Source organism: Saccopteryx leptura, chromosome 4 (assembly GCF_036850995.1).
Source record: "Saccopteryx leptura isolate mSacLep1 chromosome 4, mSacLep1_pri_phased_curated, whole genome shotgun sequence".
Classification (NCBI taxonomy): domain Eukaryota; kingdom Metazoa; phylum Chordata; class Mammalia; order Chiroptera; family Emballonuridae; genus Saccopteryx; species Saccopteryx leptura.
Window position 1 is genome coordinate 205,528,363 of NC_089506.1, and position 16,355 is coordinate 205,544,717.

At 48.8% G+C, this 16,355-nt stretch overlaps 1 protein-coding gene across 3 annotated transcripts in view; it reads left to right on the forward strand.

Annotated features, from left to right (window-relative positions):
* Window positions 1-2,962: 2,962 nt before the first annotated feature.
* The window catches only part of TVP23A (trans-golgi network vesicle protein 23 homolog A), a 31,024-nt gene continuing 17,631 nt past the window's right edge, over window positions 2,963-16,355 (forward strand). For 2 of the 3 annotated variants that reach the window (XM_066382627.1, XM_066382625.1), the window contains exons 1-3: window positions 2,963-3,198; window positions 3,437-3,516; window positions 3,979-4,062. In XM_066382627.1, coding sequence (XP_066238724.1) covers window positions 3,190-3,198; window positions 3,437-3,516; window positions 3,979-4,062 — 173 coding nt within the window. In that variant the 5' untranslated portion in view covers window positions 2,963-3,189. The remainder of the gene's footprint in view (window positions 3,199-3,436; window positions 3,517-3,978; window positions 4,063-16,355) is intronic. The other variant, XM_066382628.1, reaches the window with a different exon arrangement.

Consider the following 16,355-nt stretch of genomic DNA (forward strand, 5'->3'; position numbering starts at 1 on the left):
ACCAGTGTGAGGGGAGAAGCTCAGTGTTTCCTACAAGTCTCTGATCCCAAGAGTCCCCCAGAACCTTTGTTAAAAGCAGATTCCCAGGCCCTGGTCCTGGTGATTCAGAAGCCTGGAGTGGGTCCCCGGATCTGCCTTTTCACCAGCAGCTTCAGGTGAATCCACTGTAACCTGTTTTAGAGTCAATGATGAATTCCCTGCAGAACCCTTGGGCTCTCTGCTCACACCCGAGTCTGCAGAGATGCCATAGAGGGCCATTCGGGTGAGTGTGCAGGGAGGGCGCTTTCTCCCGGGGGAGGGAAGACTGGATCTCCCAGTTCTGCCCTGCCATCTGCATCCTCAGCCCATGCTCCCAGGAGGGCAGGTTGAGTGTTGAAGAGAATGGTATGACCCTGTGTTTGTGGAGTGACCTCCACATGCTGGGAGCTGTGGCTGTTTCTTAAGGCAACCCCAACCCAATGGCTGACAATGACAGTTTGTCCCCAAATGGGGCTTCCAAGGGGACTTTCCTACCTCCTCAACCCTTTGGGGACTCTCTGAGCCCCAATTTAACAGATGCCAACAGCTGGTGATTCTCAGCATAGGAGGAAAAGCCCCTAAATGTTCTGTAACGGCTTCTTACCTCCACCTGACTTCCTCCATCCCCTCCCAGGCAGCCAGGGCCCAAGGCCTTTGTGTGCAGTGTGACACTCTTTTGTGTGCCTGGAGCCAGCTTTGGGCTGGAAGAGCCAACAGGCCTTTCTAGGAAACCAGCTTTGATGGTTTATCAGTGGTCAGCAAACTAGTCAACAGAGCCAAATATCAACAGTACAACGATTGAAATTTCTTTTGTGAGCTACATTTTTTTATTTATTTTTGTTTTTTACAGAGACAAAGAGAGAGTCAGAGAGAGGGAAAGATAGGGACAGACAGACAGGAATGCAGAGAAATGAGAGGCATCAATCATCAGTTTTTCATTGTGGCACTTTAGTTGTTCACTTATTGCTTTCTCATATGTACCTTGACCAGGGGGCTATAGCAGACCGAGTAACCCGTTGCTCAAGCCAGAGACCTTGGGTCCAATCTGGTGAGCTTTTTTTTTCTTTTTTCTTTTCTCAAAGCAGATGAGCCTGCGCTCAAGCTGGTGACCTTGGAGTCTCGAACCTGGGTCCTCGGCATCCCAGTCTGATGCTCTATCCACTGTGCCACCGCCTGGTCAGGCAAGAGCCAAAATTTTATTTATTTTTTTAAAATTTTTTTATTTATTCATTTTAGAGAGGAGAGGGAGAGACAGAGAGAGAGAGAGAGAGAGGAGAGACACAGAGAGAGAAGTGGGGGAGGAGCTGGAAGCATCAACTCCCATATGTGCCTTGACCAGGCAAGCCCAGGGTTTCGAACCGGCGACTTCAGCATTTCCAGGTCGACGCTTTATCCACTGTGCTACCACAGATCAGGCAAGAGCCAAAGAAAAAATTTTTTTAATTACTCTTTTATTTATTTATTTATTTATTATATTTTTTATTTATTCATTTTAGAAAGGAGAGGGAGAGACACACAAAGAGAGAGAGAGAGAGAGAGAGAGAGGAGAGACACAGAGAGAGAAGTGGGGGAGGAGCTGGAAGCATCAACTCCCATATGTGCCTTGACCAGGCAAGCCCAGGGTTTCGAACCGGCGACTTCAGCATTTCCAGGTCGACGCTTTATCCACTGCGCACCACAGATCAGGCAAGAGCGAAAATTTTAAAACTTAAACTATATAGGTAGGTACATTGCTTATCGAGGTAGCACCCGCACGTGGTATTTTGTGGAAGAGCCACACTCAAGGGCTCCAAGACCCGCATGTGGCTCACGAGCCGCAGTTTGCCCACCAGGGGAAACTTTAGATCCTTACAGTTCAAAGGATGTTAGAGGTCAGTAGCCTCAACATCGCCTGAGAGCTTGTTAAAAATACAGCATCTAGGCCTCACCCTGACCCCCTGACGCCTAAAGATGACATTCTGTCTGCAGGAGAAAACACCCTCCTCCCCACGTACCTGGCAGGCCTTTGGTGGGGTCAGTTCAGGGAATGAGGGGGAACCCACCCAGGGACCAGAACTTAGGCAGCTCTGTGCAGCGCTGCTTCCTCCCCTTCCTGCTCCTGGGCACATCCCAGGCCAGTCACCCCTGTGTGCACCAGCAGTGGTTAAGTATGTCGGAAGCTTGTGGACACCAGGGATGGGGGACAGGCTCCTATTGCCTGTGGCAGAAAGGCAAGAGGCCGTGACATCTAGACGCTCAGCCCTCTGACCCTGGGTTGGGGGCCAGGAGAGAGCAGAAAGGAGGGGAAGTGACCTTGTCCCTGAGCCAGGAAAGATTTTTAGGTGGGAAGCCTTCTCCCCTGGGAGACCCCTGGGAAGGCCTTTCCCTCCAGAAACAGTACCGTTACTGCCAGTAATTGTTATTTTGTGATCAATATGTGTGTGGCACCTGGATGCAGGCAGCTGTCACTGTGGTCAGCAGAGATTCCCCAGCTGAGGCTGCAGCAGAACTACCTGTTAAGAGGCAGATTTCAGGCCCTACTCCAGGCTTCTGAATCTCCAGGGCCAGGCCTGGGAATGTGCTTTTAATAAGGGCCTTGGGAAATTCTTGGAATCATTACTGTTTGGGAAACACTGACTGACCTTCTCCAAACCCAGAACGAGGCTGCTCAACACTGACATTCATTCACTCACTCATTCATTCATTCACTCGCTCACTCATTCATCATTCATTCATACACAGGCTCGCGGGCTCATTCGACATTTATGGAACATCCACCTCAATGACTGATTCACTCCCTGTGTTCCTCCCAGGATCACTGTTCACGGTCCTGAAGTCCCCCGCTGAGCCTAAATCGTCCCCTTCCTGCCACCACTCTGTCTGTGCCTTCTTCCATCCCTCTACTTTGACAACCAGCATTCTCTCCTAAGCGGGGTCCCCAATGAACCCCTGGGCCCAGGGACGCTGCAGGCCCCGCCCCCTCCCGGGTGGTGGAGCCCACCTCCCCAGCCCGCGACTGCGCTCTGGGACCCGCGTGCCCCGCCCCACAGGAGACCTGCGCGGAGGCGGCACTACGGGCTGCAGGCTCTGACCCCAGCAGGTCTGCCTCCAGGGTCCTGCAGGACAAGCTCCTTCGCGGCGAGAGGTGGAGCCGGAGCCTGGGGTCTGGGCTCCAGGTGGGCTCTAGGGAGGATGAAGCAGGTAAGGCGGTGGGGATGCTGGGCGTGGAAGAATGGTGGTGAGGGTGGGAGGAGCCTGTGGCAGCGCTAGGAGAAACCGAGAGGGGGAGGGACGTGCGAGTCCAGGGCTGGGCCCGGGCTAGATCCCAATTGTGCTTGAGGGTGCAGAAGGCCTCGAGTCACAGACGCAGGGGAGGGGCCTCGCCTGCAGGGAGGGTGGGGTGGGTCTGTCACTTACCTTTGGTGCCCCCCCATTCAAGGCCCTTGTGGACGATACTGAGGATGTGTCCTTGGATTTTGGCAACGAAGAGGAGCTGGCCTTTCGGAAAGCCAAGATCAGGTCTGTTCTGACTGGCTTTGAGCAAGCACCCCCCAAAGCTGCAAGTTCACTCATTCACATTCATTCATTCAGAATGTATTGAGCACCGAGTGTGTGTCAGACATGGGCTAGGGACACACCCTGGATAGATCAGACAAAGTCCCTGCCCTCCTATAGCCTGCAGTAGGGGGTGGGGGTGGGGCGGTAGGGGGGTGGCTACTTGCCTTGGTGCAGTCAGGGAGGGCATCTCTGAAGAGGTGATGTTTGAGCTGTGACCTGAATGATGAGAAGCAGCCAGTCCTGGGAGACACCGGAGGAAGAGTTCCACGTGGAAGGAAGAATAGGCGCAAAGACCCTAAGGCCACGTTGGAAGGTCAGAGAAAATCCTCTTTGTCTGGAGGGTGGTGGGAGAGGAGAAATGGATTGGCAGGAGGCTGGAGAGGTGGATGAGTGCTTGAATTTTTATTCTAATCTCTGCTTCAGTTCCATCCAGACAAACATAGTGTCCTGGGTCAAATCACTTGCCTGCCTGAGACCTTCAGCATCACAGAAAGCTGCAGAACTAAGGTGAAAGGTGACCCATAACATGAGTCCTGATGACCAGGCAGCCGCCACATCTAGTAACGTCCATAGCTCAGCCACCCTCACTCACCTGCTTCTGCCCCATCTCTCCTTCCAGCCATCACAGCCAGCCGGTACGCGGGTCTGGCACCTACACGCCATTCCTCTTAAATTGTCTGCTCCAAATCCAGTAAACCTCAGAGTGGAATAGGTCCGTGTTAGTTCCCTAGGGCCACAGTAGCAAATTACCATAAACTTGTTGGCTTGTGACAACAGAAATCTATTCTCTCACAATTCTGGAGGCCAGGCAGATAGGTTGCACTGGGCTGAAACCAAGGTGTGTCAGCACACCACACTCCTGGAGGCCTCAGCTCTTTGTCTTTAACAGATTGTGGTGGCTGCTGGCCTGGGACCCCTTCTGTCATCAAGGCCAGCATCTTGGAATCTTTCTCTGCTCCATTTTCTTTCTTTCTTTTTAAAAATTTTAATTTATTGATTTGAGAGAGAGAGGATGGGAGAGAGAGAGAGAGAGAGAGAGAAACATCAAATTGTTGTTCCACTTATTTATGCATTCATTTGTCGATTCTTGTGTGTGCCCTGACCAGGGATTGAACCTTCAACCTTGGCTTATCAAAATGATTCTCTAACCAACTGAGCTAAGGGGCTAGGGCTCTGCTCCATTTTCACGTTGCCTTTTTCTCTGTGTTAAATCTCCCTCGGCCTTCCTTTGATAGGGTAACTTGTGGTTACATTTGAGGCCCAGCAGATGATCTGGGATAACCTCCCCATCTCAAGATCTTTAATCATATCTGCAAAGTCCCTTTTGCCATATGTGGTGACATTCTTAGGTTCCACGGATTAGGACCTGCATATTTATTTTTTTTGGGGGGGGGTGTCATTATTCAGCCTACCATAATGATAAGTGATTGTCTTTAAGGAAAAACATTGTAAAAGAACTGGGATCCTGGGGAAGGAACCTTATACAACATCTAAAGTCACTGTATGCTCAGTCTCTGTAGAGCAGCTCCTGCGTGCCTGACTCTGGGCTGGTGGCCGGGGTATGCGATATAAGGACACCCCCCAGCCCCTGCTGTTACAGAGTTGCCCAGTCAGGAGCGAAGATGGTCAGCCTCGACATGCCGACATCCTGGGCCAGGCACTTCTTGCTGCGGGCCGTCCTGTGCACTGTAGGATGTTTAGCAGCACCCTGGCCTCTGCTCACCAGCTGCCAGTAGCACCTACCAGTAATGTCTCAGACACTGCCGAGTGTCCCCCGGGAGGCACACTAGCCCCCCCACTTGAAAACCATTGCTGTGAGGGTATAGGGTGTAGATGTGCCCATGGCTGCTACGACACAGTGTTGTCATGCTTGGGCACCTGTCCTGGTCGAGGGAAGAAGTGACAGCTGAGCGGAGACCTGAGGGATGGGTAGGAGTTAGCTAAGGAGGGCAGGGGGACAGGGTGTTGCATGCGAAGGCTTAGAGCAGTGGTTCTCAAATTGTGGGTTGTGACCCCGGCGGGAGTCGAACGACCAGAACACAGGGGTCGCCTAAAGCCATTGGAAATACATATTTTAGGTTGAGAACCGCTGGCTTAGAGGGAAGAGGAGTTTAGGGAGTTGAGAGTGGCTCACTGGGGAGTAGTCTGGGCAGACTGGGGCCACACCCGGAAGAGCTTATAAGCGAAGTTGAGGAGGTGTGTTGTCTGCTAGAACTTTCTATGAGGACAGGAATGTACTATATCTGTGCTGTCTAATGTGGCTGCCAAGCAACTGATACATGCCTAGTGTGACCGAGGGACAGACATTTGGCAGTTTAATTTAAATTTTAACAGCCACGTGTGGCTGCCATATTGGACAGTGCTGTTCTAGAGTTGGACTTTGTGCAGGGCAATGCCATGGCCAGTCTGCCTTAGCTCTCACTAAAGAAGGATACAGGGCAGTGACCTAGCATTTTCATCTCACTGGGAGGCCCAGCCACTACCCCACACTTGTTCCTGGTGTTCTGTCACCTACATGGGCCATGTTGGGCTGCCAGAGGCAGAAGCCAGAGTGCTGTGAGTCACCTTGAAGCCTAGAGGCATCAGCCTCTGTTTCCCACAAACCTTTCTATGATGCTGTTCACTGACATCACAGCCTGCCCACCAACTCAGGGTTCCTCCAGCCCAGCGGCTGTTCTACCCAGGTCGCTCCCAGGCAAGCCTGGTGTTAACCCTTTATTCACAGTGACCTAGAACAAACCAGAGCACCTTCCGGGTCCTCTGTTTTCTCATTTGTAAAGTGGGGGTGATGTCAGTTCCATCACAGGGCTGTGTAAAGAGGACGAAGTCAAGGGACAAATGTGTGTAACAAGACAGACTACGGGAGCCCTGATACCTCCTGTGGGCTTCGTAAATGGCACCTGTTATCTGACCATAAGTGGGACTTCTGGGTCCTATCGCTGTGGACAGGACTGGGTTGGAGACATGTCCTCAGTTGGAACAGGATGTCGCACTGTTGTCCCTGGAGCTGGAGACTGTCCCTTCTGTGGAAAGTTATGTTTGTGTTTTCAAGGCACTGGTTTCGCAGAATTCATTGGGACACAGAGGTCATGGGTTTCAGTGGACTCTCACCCAAAGCAGGATGATCTCTGGCCTCTGATGGAGGTCTTGGACCTGATTTGGATCTCAAATGTCGGGGCTGGTTTGTTGGCGGCGTCTGGTCAGTGTTTGTGGTTGGTCCTCATTTAGCCCAGGGACATCAGATGAGCAGAGTTCCACAGGGGGTCACATTTCGGTGGGGACCAGGTCCCAAAGCAAAACCCACAGGAAAGCAAAACTACCCTTGCAGTTCCCTCCTAGCCTGCCAAGTAGAGTAACGTTTTGTCTTTCATGTAGCCTCTCACTGTTGGTTTATTTCCCATGTTGGATACCAGAGCTGTTCCTCAAAATGAGCTGCAGATGAAATTGTTGTCTGTGCTTTAGGGGAAGTCACAGTGAATGAAAACAGTGATCGCAAACACTTCGCTGGCCTTACTACTCTATGCAGGCACTGTTCTAGGTGTTTTACTTATAATACTTCGTTTCATCTGGATTACACAAACCTATGAAGTAGCTACTATGATTTTTATCAGTTTCCAGATGAAAGAAATGGAAGGAAAAAAGACTTGCATGACTTGGCGAACGTCAACAGCTCTTCATTGGTTGTGGGGGAGTTTGGCTCCAGAGTCCGCATCTTATATTACACTGTGCTGACACTCAGGGGCGAGTTCTGCGTGGGAACAGCATTTCCAGGGCTTCAGTCTTAAGTCCCCCCACCCCCCTACCCCCCATTTAGAGTAGGTTTTCTCAGCCCTGGCACTTGACGTTTGGGGCTGGATAATTCTCTCTTGCGGAGCTGTCCTGTAGGACTTTAGTGGCATCCCTGGGCTCTGCTCCTTAGATGCCAGTATCAGGGCTCCCCTACCTTCTCCAGCTATGACTCCAGATGTGGCCAGATGTCCCCTAGGGGCACAGTTGCCCCTGGTGGAGAACCCTGGCTTAGATTATTCTCCGGCTCTCTTGGGTGTGGATTTGGATAAATTAAATTTGCATTTGAAGGAACCCAGAGTATTCCAGACAGGTCTGTGTTTGACACTGACCCAGGGAAGCTGGCGGTGTGGGGGGCAAGGCAGGAGAGGGGGCAGGCGATGGTACAGATGTTGCCTTGGTGGCTGCCCATTATTTTCAGGATTCAGCACAAGCACGTCTATCTCTATTTGCAACACACACACACACACACACACACACACACACACACACAGACCCACACGGACATCGTGCTGCAACACACCAAAGAGGAAAAGAATTTTTGTTTTTCTTTGTGTTATTCCAGGAAGTCTCTTTGCCTCAATATGTGAGGACCCCTTGCCCTGTTCCCAGTGACTTTGGGGAACAAGTCATCCTGCCCCTTCCCACTCTAAAATCTATTTTTAAAATATAGAAATATGACACATAAGCAGGTCTCACCAAGAGCTTATTGTTTAAGTTTAAGGAAGGGCTATGATTACCAAGGAAAATAACCCACAGAATCAGGGAACTAGACAAATTTCAGTTCTCTTTGATTAAGGCACAGAATTACATATTTTGAAATTAACTCCTTACATCTACAGTAGCTTAACTTCCTCTTAATCTGTATTTCTTGTTAAAATGAAATTGATTGCATAAGCTGTCTCAATGATCCAATCACTGAAGGGAGATTTCTGCTGAACTGTGAACCATGTAATCAAGGAAGTTGGTGTCCAGAAGGGAAAGGTGCTCAGGTTCCTGGATGTTTGGTATTGGACGGCTTGACTGTGTAGACCTGGAGGATTTAACTCATTCACTTATTCCAGGGTTGGTGCTACTGACATTTGGGGCTGCACATCCTTTGGTGCAAGGGCCGTCTTGTGCACTGTAGGATGTGTAGCAGCACTCCTGGCCTCTGTCCACTAGATATGAGTGGCAGCCCCCCGGTTATGAGAACCAAAAGTGTTTCCCGACATTGCTGGAGAGGCCTCAAATCAACTCCCTTTTGAGAACCACTGGTTTATTCCTTTGCTCACTCATTTATTCATTATATCAACAAAAATGTTCAACGACCTTGGTGTGCCAAACACTGTTCTAGGGGACACAGGGGTCCCCACCCTCCTGGAGCTGACATTTTAATTAGGAGGAAGATAGTGAATATACAAGCAGATATCTCAACAAAGTAACATCAGAGTGGTAAGTGCTAGGAAGAGGAGTGTGAGAAAAAGGGGGCCAGGGCCAGGGGGTTCTTTAGGTCATGGAGGAAGGCTGTGAGGAAGGCTGAGGAGGTGCATTTGGGCTGAACCCCAAAAGTGAAAGAGGAGCCAGGCATGGGAAACATTCACAGGAGGGAGTTCTAGCAGACAAAATAGCATGTGCAAAGGCCCTGAGGTGAGGTGTATTCTAGAGATTGTTGGAACCAGGCCAGGGCTTTGAAGATTCCAGTGGGATTTTTGTCTGATTTTATGGGCATTCTTTGTAGATGAGCAGAGGACTGGCATGCTCTGGTTGACCCTTGACAAAGCTGCCTGTGACTGCCATGTGTGCCATAGGGCAAGAAAGGAAGCAGTGAGGTCTGTTCAGAGGCCAGTGATGGGTGGACTGGGCTTGCTGGATTCCAGGGATGCATATGGAAACTTGGTTCATATTGATGTTTGTCCAAATTCTGCCAGCTGCAGGTCTGGGACTTCTGAGATTGGAGAGAGATGGTGGAAGGCAGGGGTTCCCAGATGCAGGTCTCAGGGTCTGCATTTGCAGGAGATCTCAACATCAGCAGCATCCTCAGGGAACTCAAACAAAAGAAGGGCTCACACTTCAGGTTCTCTATCTGAAAGAGGCTGACTCGGCATTGAGATGAGTGTGAAAGGCTGCTGGGTGATTCTGCTGGGCTCCCAGGGACTTGGAATATTTTTCTAGGTTGTCTATTTCTGGATAAGTAATGAATGCTGACACTGGTGTGTGTGTGTGTGTGTGTGTGTGTGTGTGTGTGTGTGTGTGTGACTTTCATTGGGGTGGGGGTAGGTGTTGATAAAAGGCTTGGCTATGTATTCTGGCAAGGGATGCCAATGACATTTCCTTAGTAAAATCCAACTTAATACATACAAGTTGGAATCCAGGGGCAAAGCTCTAAGGAAATGCTCACAGGGGCTCAGCCTTGGGTATTCCATGGCCAGTGGCACTCCTCACTCATCACAGGAATAAGGAGGCTTCCAGAATGACTCACAAACAGCCGCAAATCATGTTAGTGGATCCTCAATACAGATGTCTCTATCCCCTAAATTTTAAAATACTTTAGAATAGAAACTGCAAAAGGACAGCCATCTGACTAACTCCGAGCCTCAGATATACTCTCTTAGTCCAGGGAGGTATTTTATTGTATTATTATTATTTATTATTTGGAGAGAGAGAGAGAGAGAGAGAGAGAGAGAGAGAGAGAGGAAGGGAGAGAGGTGAGAAGCATCAACTCCTAGTTGCAGCACTTTAGTTGTTCATTGATTACTTCCCATATGTACTTAACTCGGGGGCTCTAGCCAAGCACGTGACTCCATGCTCAAGCCATTGACATTAGGCTCAAACCAGACACCTTGGACTTCAAGCCAGTGACCTTGGGATCATGTTGATGATCAGGGAGGTATTTTAAATGAATGTGAATTTAAATCTAAAAATTGGAACGGGTTACATTAGAAAGCTGACTCACCAGAGACAGGAGGCAGAGTGGTGGTCGCCAAAGGCTGTGGGGAAGGAAAATGGGGAGAAACTGCTAGATGTGTGTGGGGTTTTACTTTGGACTGATGGAAATGTTTTGGAACAACATTGTGAAGTACTAAATGCCACTGAATTGTTTACTTTGAAATGGTTAATTTGCTGGCCTGTGGTGGTGCAGTGGGTGGAGCGTTGACCTAGAACGCTAGGGTCGCAGGTTCGAGATCCCCGGCTTGCCCGGTCAAGGTACAGGCAAGAAGCAACTACTATGAGTTGATGCTTTCTGCCCCTCCCCTCCCCCTCTCTCTCCTTTCTCTAACATCAACAAATAAAATCTGAAAAAAAAAAAAGGTTAATATTGCCTGACCTGTGGTGGCACAGTAGGTGGAGTGTTGACCTGGAATGCCGGGGTCGCTGGTTCGAAGCCACAGGCTTGCCTGGTCAAGGCACGTGAAAGAAGCAAGTACTACTATAAGTTGATGCTTCCTGTTCCTTCCCCACTTTCTCTCTCTCTCTCAAAATCAATAAATAAAATCTTAAAAAGTTAAAATGGTTACTTTTATGTGATGTGAATTTCACCTCAATAAAACTTTGTTGTATTTTATTTTTTAAATTTCCTTTTTAAGTAGTTTTTGGCTTTGCAGAAGAATTAAAGAGAAGGTACAGAGATTTCCCAGGTACCTCCCTGCCCCCCTCACGTACCCAGCCTCCCCCGTTATCCACGTCCCCACCGGATGAGACACTTGCTACAAGTGGTGGCCCTACATTAGCATATCATAATCCTCCAAGGTCCACAGTTGACGTTAGGGTTCACTCTTGGTGTTGTACATTCTATGAGTTTGGACAAATATAATGATATGTATCCACCACTACAGTATCATATAGAGTTATTTTCACTGCCCCCCAAATCCTCTGTGCTCCCCCTGTTCTCTGCCTCCCGAGCCCTTCCTAATCCCTGGCCACCACTGATCCACTGTGGTGCCTTTTCCAGAATGTCATATATTGTATAAATATATTCTTTTCAGACCGGCTTTTTTCACTTAATGGTATGCAATGAAATCATTTTTAAAAAAATCTGGATTGCTGATTTCTTTTGAGAAGCCATTCGAGTTGGAAGGGTGGGCTGAGTTGAGTTGTGGGACCTGCCCCCTCTGCACGAGCCCAGCCTCACCTACTCCGCCGATGGATTGACCAGCCCAGCTTGGCCCCATAAGCACCTGAGTTTGCACCCCCCACTCACCTCTTGAGGACAGTGGGGAGTAAATATTCCCCCATTGATAGCATTTCTACTCTTTCCAGGGGTGCGAGAGGCTCTGAGTTGGAATTCCTCTCTGATGCTGTGGGTTTCCCCCCAGGCCCCTGGAAGCTGCTGCCAGGGGATGGAGGGGCCTGTGCAGAGGGCTCAGCCTCAGGGGCAGGCTGTGGGTGGCCATCGGGGCTCCTTACCCTGACCCCTGTGTTCCTGCTCATCCCCCAGCCTTTCTTTTTTTTTTTTTAGGATTGTCCTTTTTTTTTTTTAATTTTTTAAAAATTTATTTTTTTTACAGAGACAGAGAGAGAGTCAGAGAGAAGGATAGACAGGGACAGACAGACAGGAACTGAGATGAGAAGCATCAATTATTAGTTTTTCATTGTGCATTGCAACACCTTAGTTGTTCATTGATTGCCTTCTCATGTGCCTTGACCGCGGGGCCTTCAGCAGACTGAGTAACCCCTTGCTCGAGCCAGCGATCTTGGGCTCAAGCTGGTGAGCTTTTGCTCAAACCAGATGAGCCCTTGCTCAAGCCGGCGACCTCAGGGTCTCGAACCTGGGTCTTCCGCATCCCAGTTTGATGCTCTATCCACTGCACCACTGCCCGGTCAGGCTCCCTCAGCCTTTGTATACATTTTGCTCTCTGCTGCCTACATCTTTAAATCTTAACACACACACACACACACACACACACACACACACACACACACATTTTCCCCCTCCCCAAAGTGAGAAGCAGGGAGGCAGAGAGACTCCCGCATGCGCCTGACCAGGATCCACCCGGCATGCCCACCAGGGGGTGATGCTCTGCCCATCTGGGGCATTGCTCCATTGCAACAGGAGCCATTCTAACACCTGAGGCGGAGGCCGTGGAGCCATCCTCAGCTCCCAGGCCAACTCTGCTCTAATGGAGCCTTGGCTGCGGGAGGGGAAGAGAGAGATAGAGAGGAAGGAGGGGGGGAAGGGTGGAGAAGCTGATGGGCGCTTCTGTGTGCCCTGACTGGGAATCGAACCCTGAACTTCCACACATTGGGCCGACACTCTACCACTGAGCCAACCGGCCAGGGCCTTAAACTATTTTTATTTTTTTTAATTTTTTAAATTTTAATTAATTATTTTTTTACGGAGACAGAGAGAAAGTCAGAGAGAGGGATAGATAGGGTCAGACAGACAGGAATGGAGAGAGATGAGAAGCATCAATCATCAGTTTTTCGTTGTGACACTTTAGTTGTTCATTGATTGCTCTCTCATATGTGCCTTGACTGTGGGCCTTCAGCAGACTGAGTAAATCCTTGCTCAAGCCAGCGACCTTGGGTCCAAGCTGGTGAGCTTTTTATTGCTCAAACCAGATGAGCCCACGCTCAAGCGGTGACCTCGAGATCTCGAACCTAGGTCCTCTGCATCTCAGTCCAACGCTCTATCCACTGCGCCACCGGCTGGTCAGGCCCTTAAACTATTTTTAAAAAACCAGTTGTTTTAAATTGAGATATAGTTCATATACTGTAAAATCCACCTCTTTGAAGTATACACCTCAGTGGTTTTTAGTATATTCAAAAGGTTATGCAACCATCATCACTATCTAATTCTAGAACATTTTTATCAGCCCCTCAGAGAACCCCCATATCCTTTAGATATTGATCCTCACCACTGCTAAGAAGCGTCCCGTGCTCTGAGGCAGGTGTCCCTTCTCTAGGCCCCCACAGCTCCCGCATCTCCCTGATGACCAACTGTTGTGTCTACATCTTGGGTTTCTTAAAATTTCAGTCAATAGCCAAGAAGCTTGTAGATGCCCTGCCCTACTCCCGTACTGAAGGGTTGGCGCTTGGAACAGCATGGACAGCTGGTGGAACCTTGCATGACTGTTGGTACTGATTGGACAGGAGCCATGCTATGTTAGTTGTTGAAAATTCTGATTGTGACTCTTCTTACACCATTAATGACACTTTTCACATGTAGTTGAAATGGCCCGGAGACTGGTGATGTCTGTGAGGGCAGGACTTGGTCTATTTTGTCCACTGCATTTGGCCCAGATCTAGCACGGTGCATGGTAAATATTTATAGTAGGTGCTTAGTAGTGTAGTGTTGCTGCTTTAAGCTCAACTTACTAAAATCACATGTTTCTTAAAACATTTTGAAAATCATTTAAAGACATTGATGTGCTGATTACACATTTAATTGGATGTCCTTAGACAATTTCAACTACAGGTTCAGTTTTTTTCTTTGTCATTGTTTTGAGTACCAGATTCACCTGCAAACGATAGGTACACGTGCGTGGCAGTCACAAAACCCTCTCCTTTAGGGGTGATGGGAGTTTTTTGGTGGCTAATGAAACCCTGATGAAAGAGTCATAAAATACAGCAACAAAATATGTTAAGTTGGAAAATAATATTTTGAATTAATGTCCTTGTAAGGACTTCAGAAAACCTTTTTTACTCTGAAATAATATCAGACTTACCAGAAAATAGCAAGAACAGTACAAAGAACTGACATAACAATCGTTAACACTTTGTTGTGTGTGTGTGTGTGTGTGTACATTTTTTTCTGAAGTGTTTGAGAGGAAGTGGCACATACCATGCTCCCTTACCCGGAAGTACTTCAGTGTGTGTTGTAAGAACAGGACATTCTCTTCTATAAGCAGAGTCCAGTGATTGGAATGGAGAAACGAATCTATAATTCATATTCCAGTGCCCTTTTCTCCCCAGTTCAAGATCCAGTCTGGGCTCGCCCATAGCATTTAGTCGTTCCAGAGCTCACCTCTCTGTCTCTTTCTTTTTTTATAAATTAAAAAAAAAAATTTTTTTTTATTTATTCATTTTAGAGAGGAGAGGGAGAGACAGAGAGAGAGAAGGTGGGGAGGAGCTGGAAGCATCAACTCCCATATGTGCCTTGACCAGGCAAGCCCAGAGTTTTGAACCGGCGACCTCAGCATTTCCAGGTCGACGCTTTATCCACTGCGCCACCACAGGTCAGGCCTCTCTGTCTCTTTCACAACATGAACAGTTCTGAGGAGGTAAGGCCACCTGTTTTGCGGCATGTACCTGAACTTGGGTCTGTCTGGTGTGTCTCATGATTAGATCAGGTCATGACTGTGGGCATGAAACACCATAGAAATGATGTTCTGTTCGAAAAGAACATTTGTTTCCCATAGTTTAGTTTTATTTCCTTGTAGATACATACATATCTGGGTTAATTTTCTAAATGTCCCCTTCTTACCTCACATATTTTCTTTGGGTTTCTTTGTCCCACGGCAGGTATAATGGATTGACTTGTATTCTCCCCTGAAAACATATGTTAAAGTCCCAACCGCCACTATCTTGAAATGTGACCTTATTAGGAATAGGGGGGGGTGTTTGTTTTTGTTTTTTAATTTTTTTTTTTACAGGGACAGAGAGAGAGTCAGAGAGAGGGATAGATAGGGACAGACAGACAGGAATGCAGAGAGACGAGCGGCATCAATCATTAGTTTTTCGTTGCGACACCATAGTTGTTCATTGATTGCTTTCTCATATGTGCCTTGATCGCGGGCCTTCAGCAGACTGAGTAACCCCTCCGCTTGAGCCAGTGACCTTGGGTCCATGCTAGTGAGCTTTTTGCTCAAGCCAGATGAGCCCGCGCTCAAGCTGGCAACCCCGGGGTCTCGAACCTGGGTCCTTCCTCATCCCAGTCCGACGCTCTATTCACTGCGCCACCACCTGGTCAGGCAGAATAGGGTTTTTTGCAGATGTATTTAGTGAAGATGAGATCACCCTGGAGACTAGTGTGGGCCGCTCATCCGTTATGACTGGTGCCTTTATAAAAAAGACAGATGCATGAAGGGCATTTGACAATGGAGGCAGAGGTTGGAATGATGGGGCTACGAGACACGGAATGCCAAGGGTACCAGCTGTCATCAGAAGGTAGGAGCGGAGCCTGGCACACGTTGTGCCCCACAGCCCTGGGCAGAAACCAAACCTGCTGACACGGGATTTGGATGTCTGGCCTCCAGACTGCGAAAGAGAAGTTTCTGTTTTAAATCACCTAGTTTGTGTTGCTTTGCTACCGCTGTCCTGGGAGACTCATACAGCATGTGACAGCTTTCCTCTCTTCCTGCCACTCCGAGGGTGGTCTCTGACCCAGCAGCCCTGGCATCTCCCGGGTGCTTGTTAAAATGCAGACTGTCAGGGCCCCCTAGACCTCCTGCATTAGAAGCTTCATTTTAACGAGAGACCAGGGGATTTCTGTGTGAAGCCTGCCTTACACAAAAGGAGGGCGGTGGGATGACCTCCTTAGTTAGCCGGCATTAGTTGAACCCTTGCTGCACACCAGGCAGGATCCTAAGCCCTCTTACATGCATGCACCATTATTCTGATGAGATCTCTGCAGCCCCATGCGGTCCGCGCTGTCACCGGTGATGACGGCCACGTGGCATGCACTGCACTACTCCGGGGAACATGACTGTGATTGACGGCACCCCCTGGCACTGTGCACTGCCTACCTCTGACTCTTACCCCATTTACAGATGAGGAAACTGGGACACACACACACACACAGGTTAAGTCACTTGCCCAAGATCACACAGGTCCTCAGTGATACATTCCCCCAACCTCACCCCTGCTCTACTACCTTCTTTCTAAAGGAGAGCCAGTGAAGGCTGCGTCTCTTGTTCCTCCATTTCTTTTCTCTCTGTTTTACAATGTGCTGAAATACACATAATGTAAAACTGCTACTCTATTCCACTTTTTGTGTCCCTAAATTTGCCTATGCCAGCTCCCTAAGTAGAGTCATACAATATCTGTGATTTGGGTTTGGCTTTTACTTACCCTGAGGTTTTCAGGGCTCATCC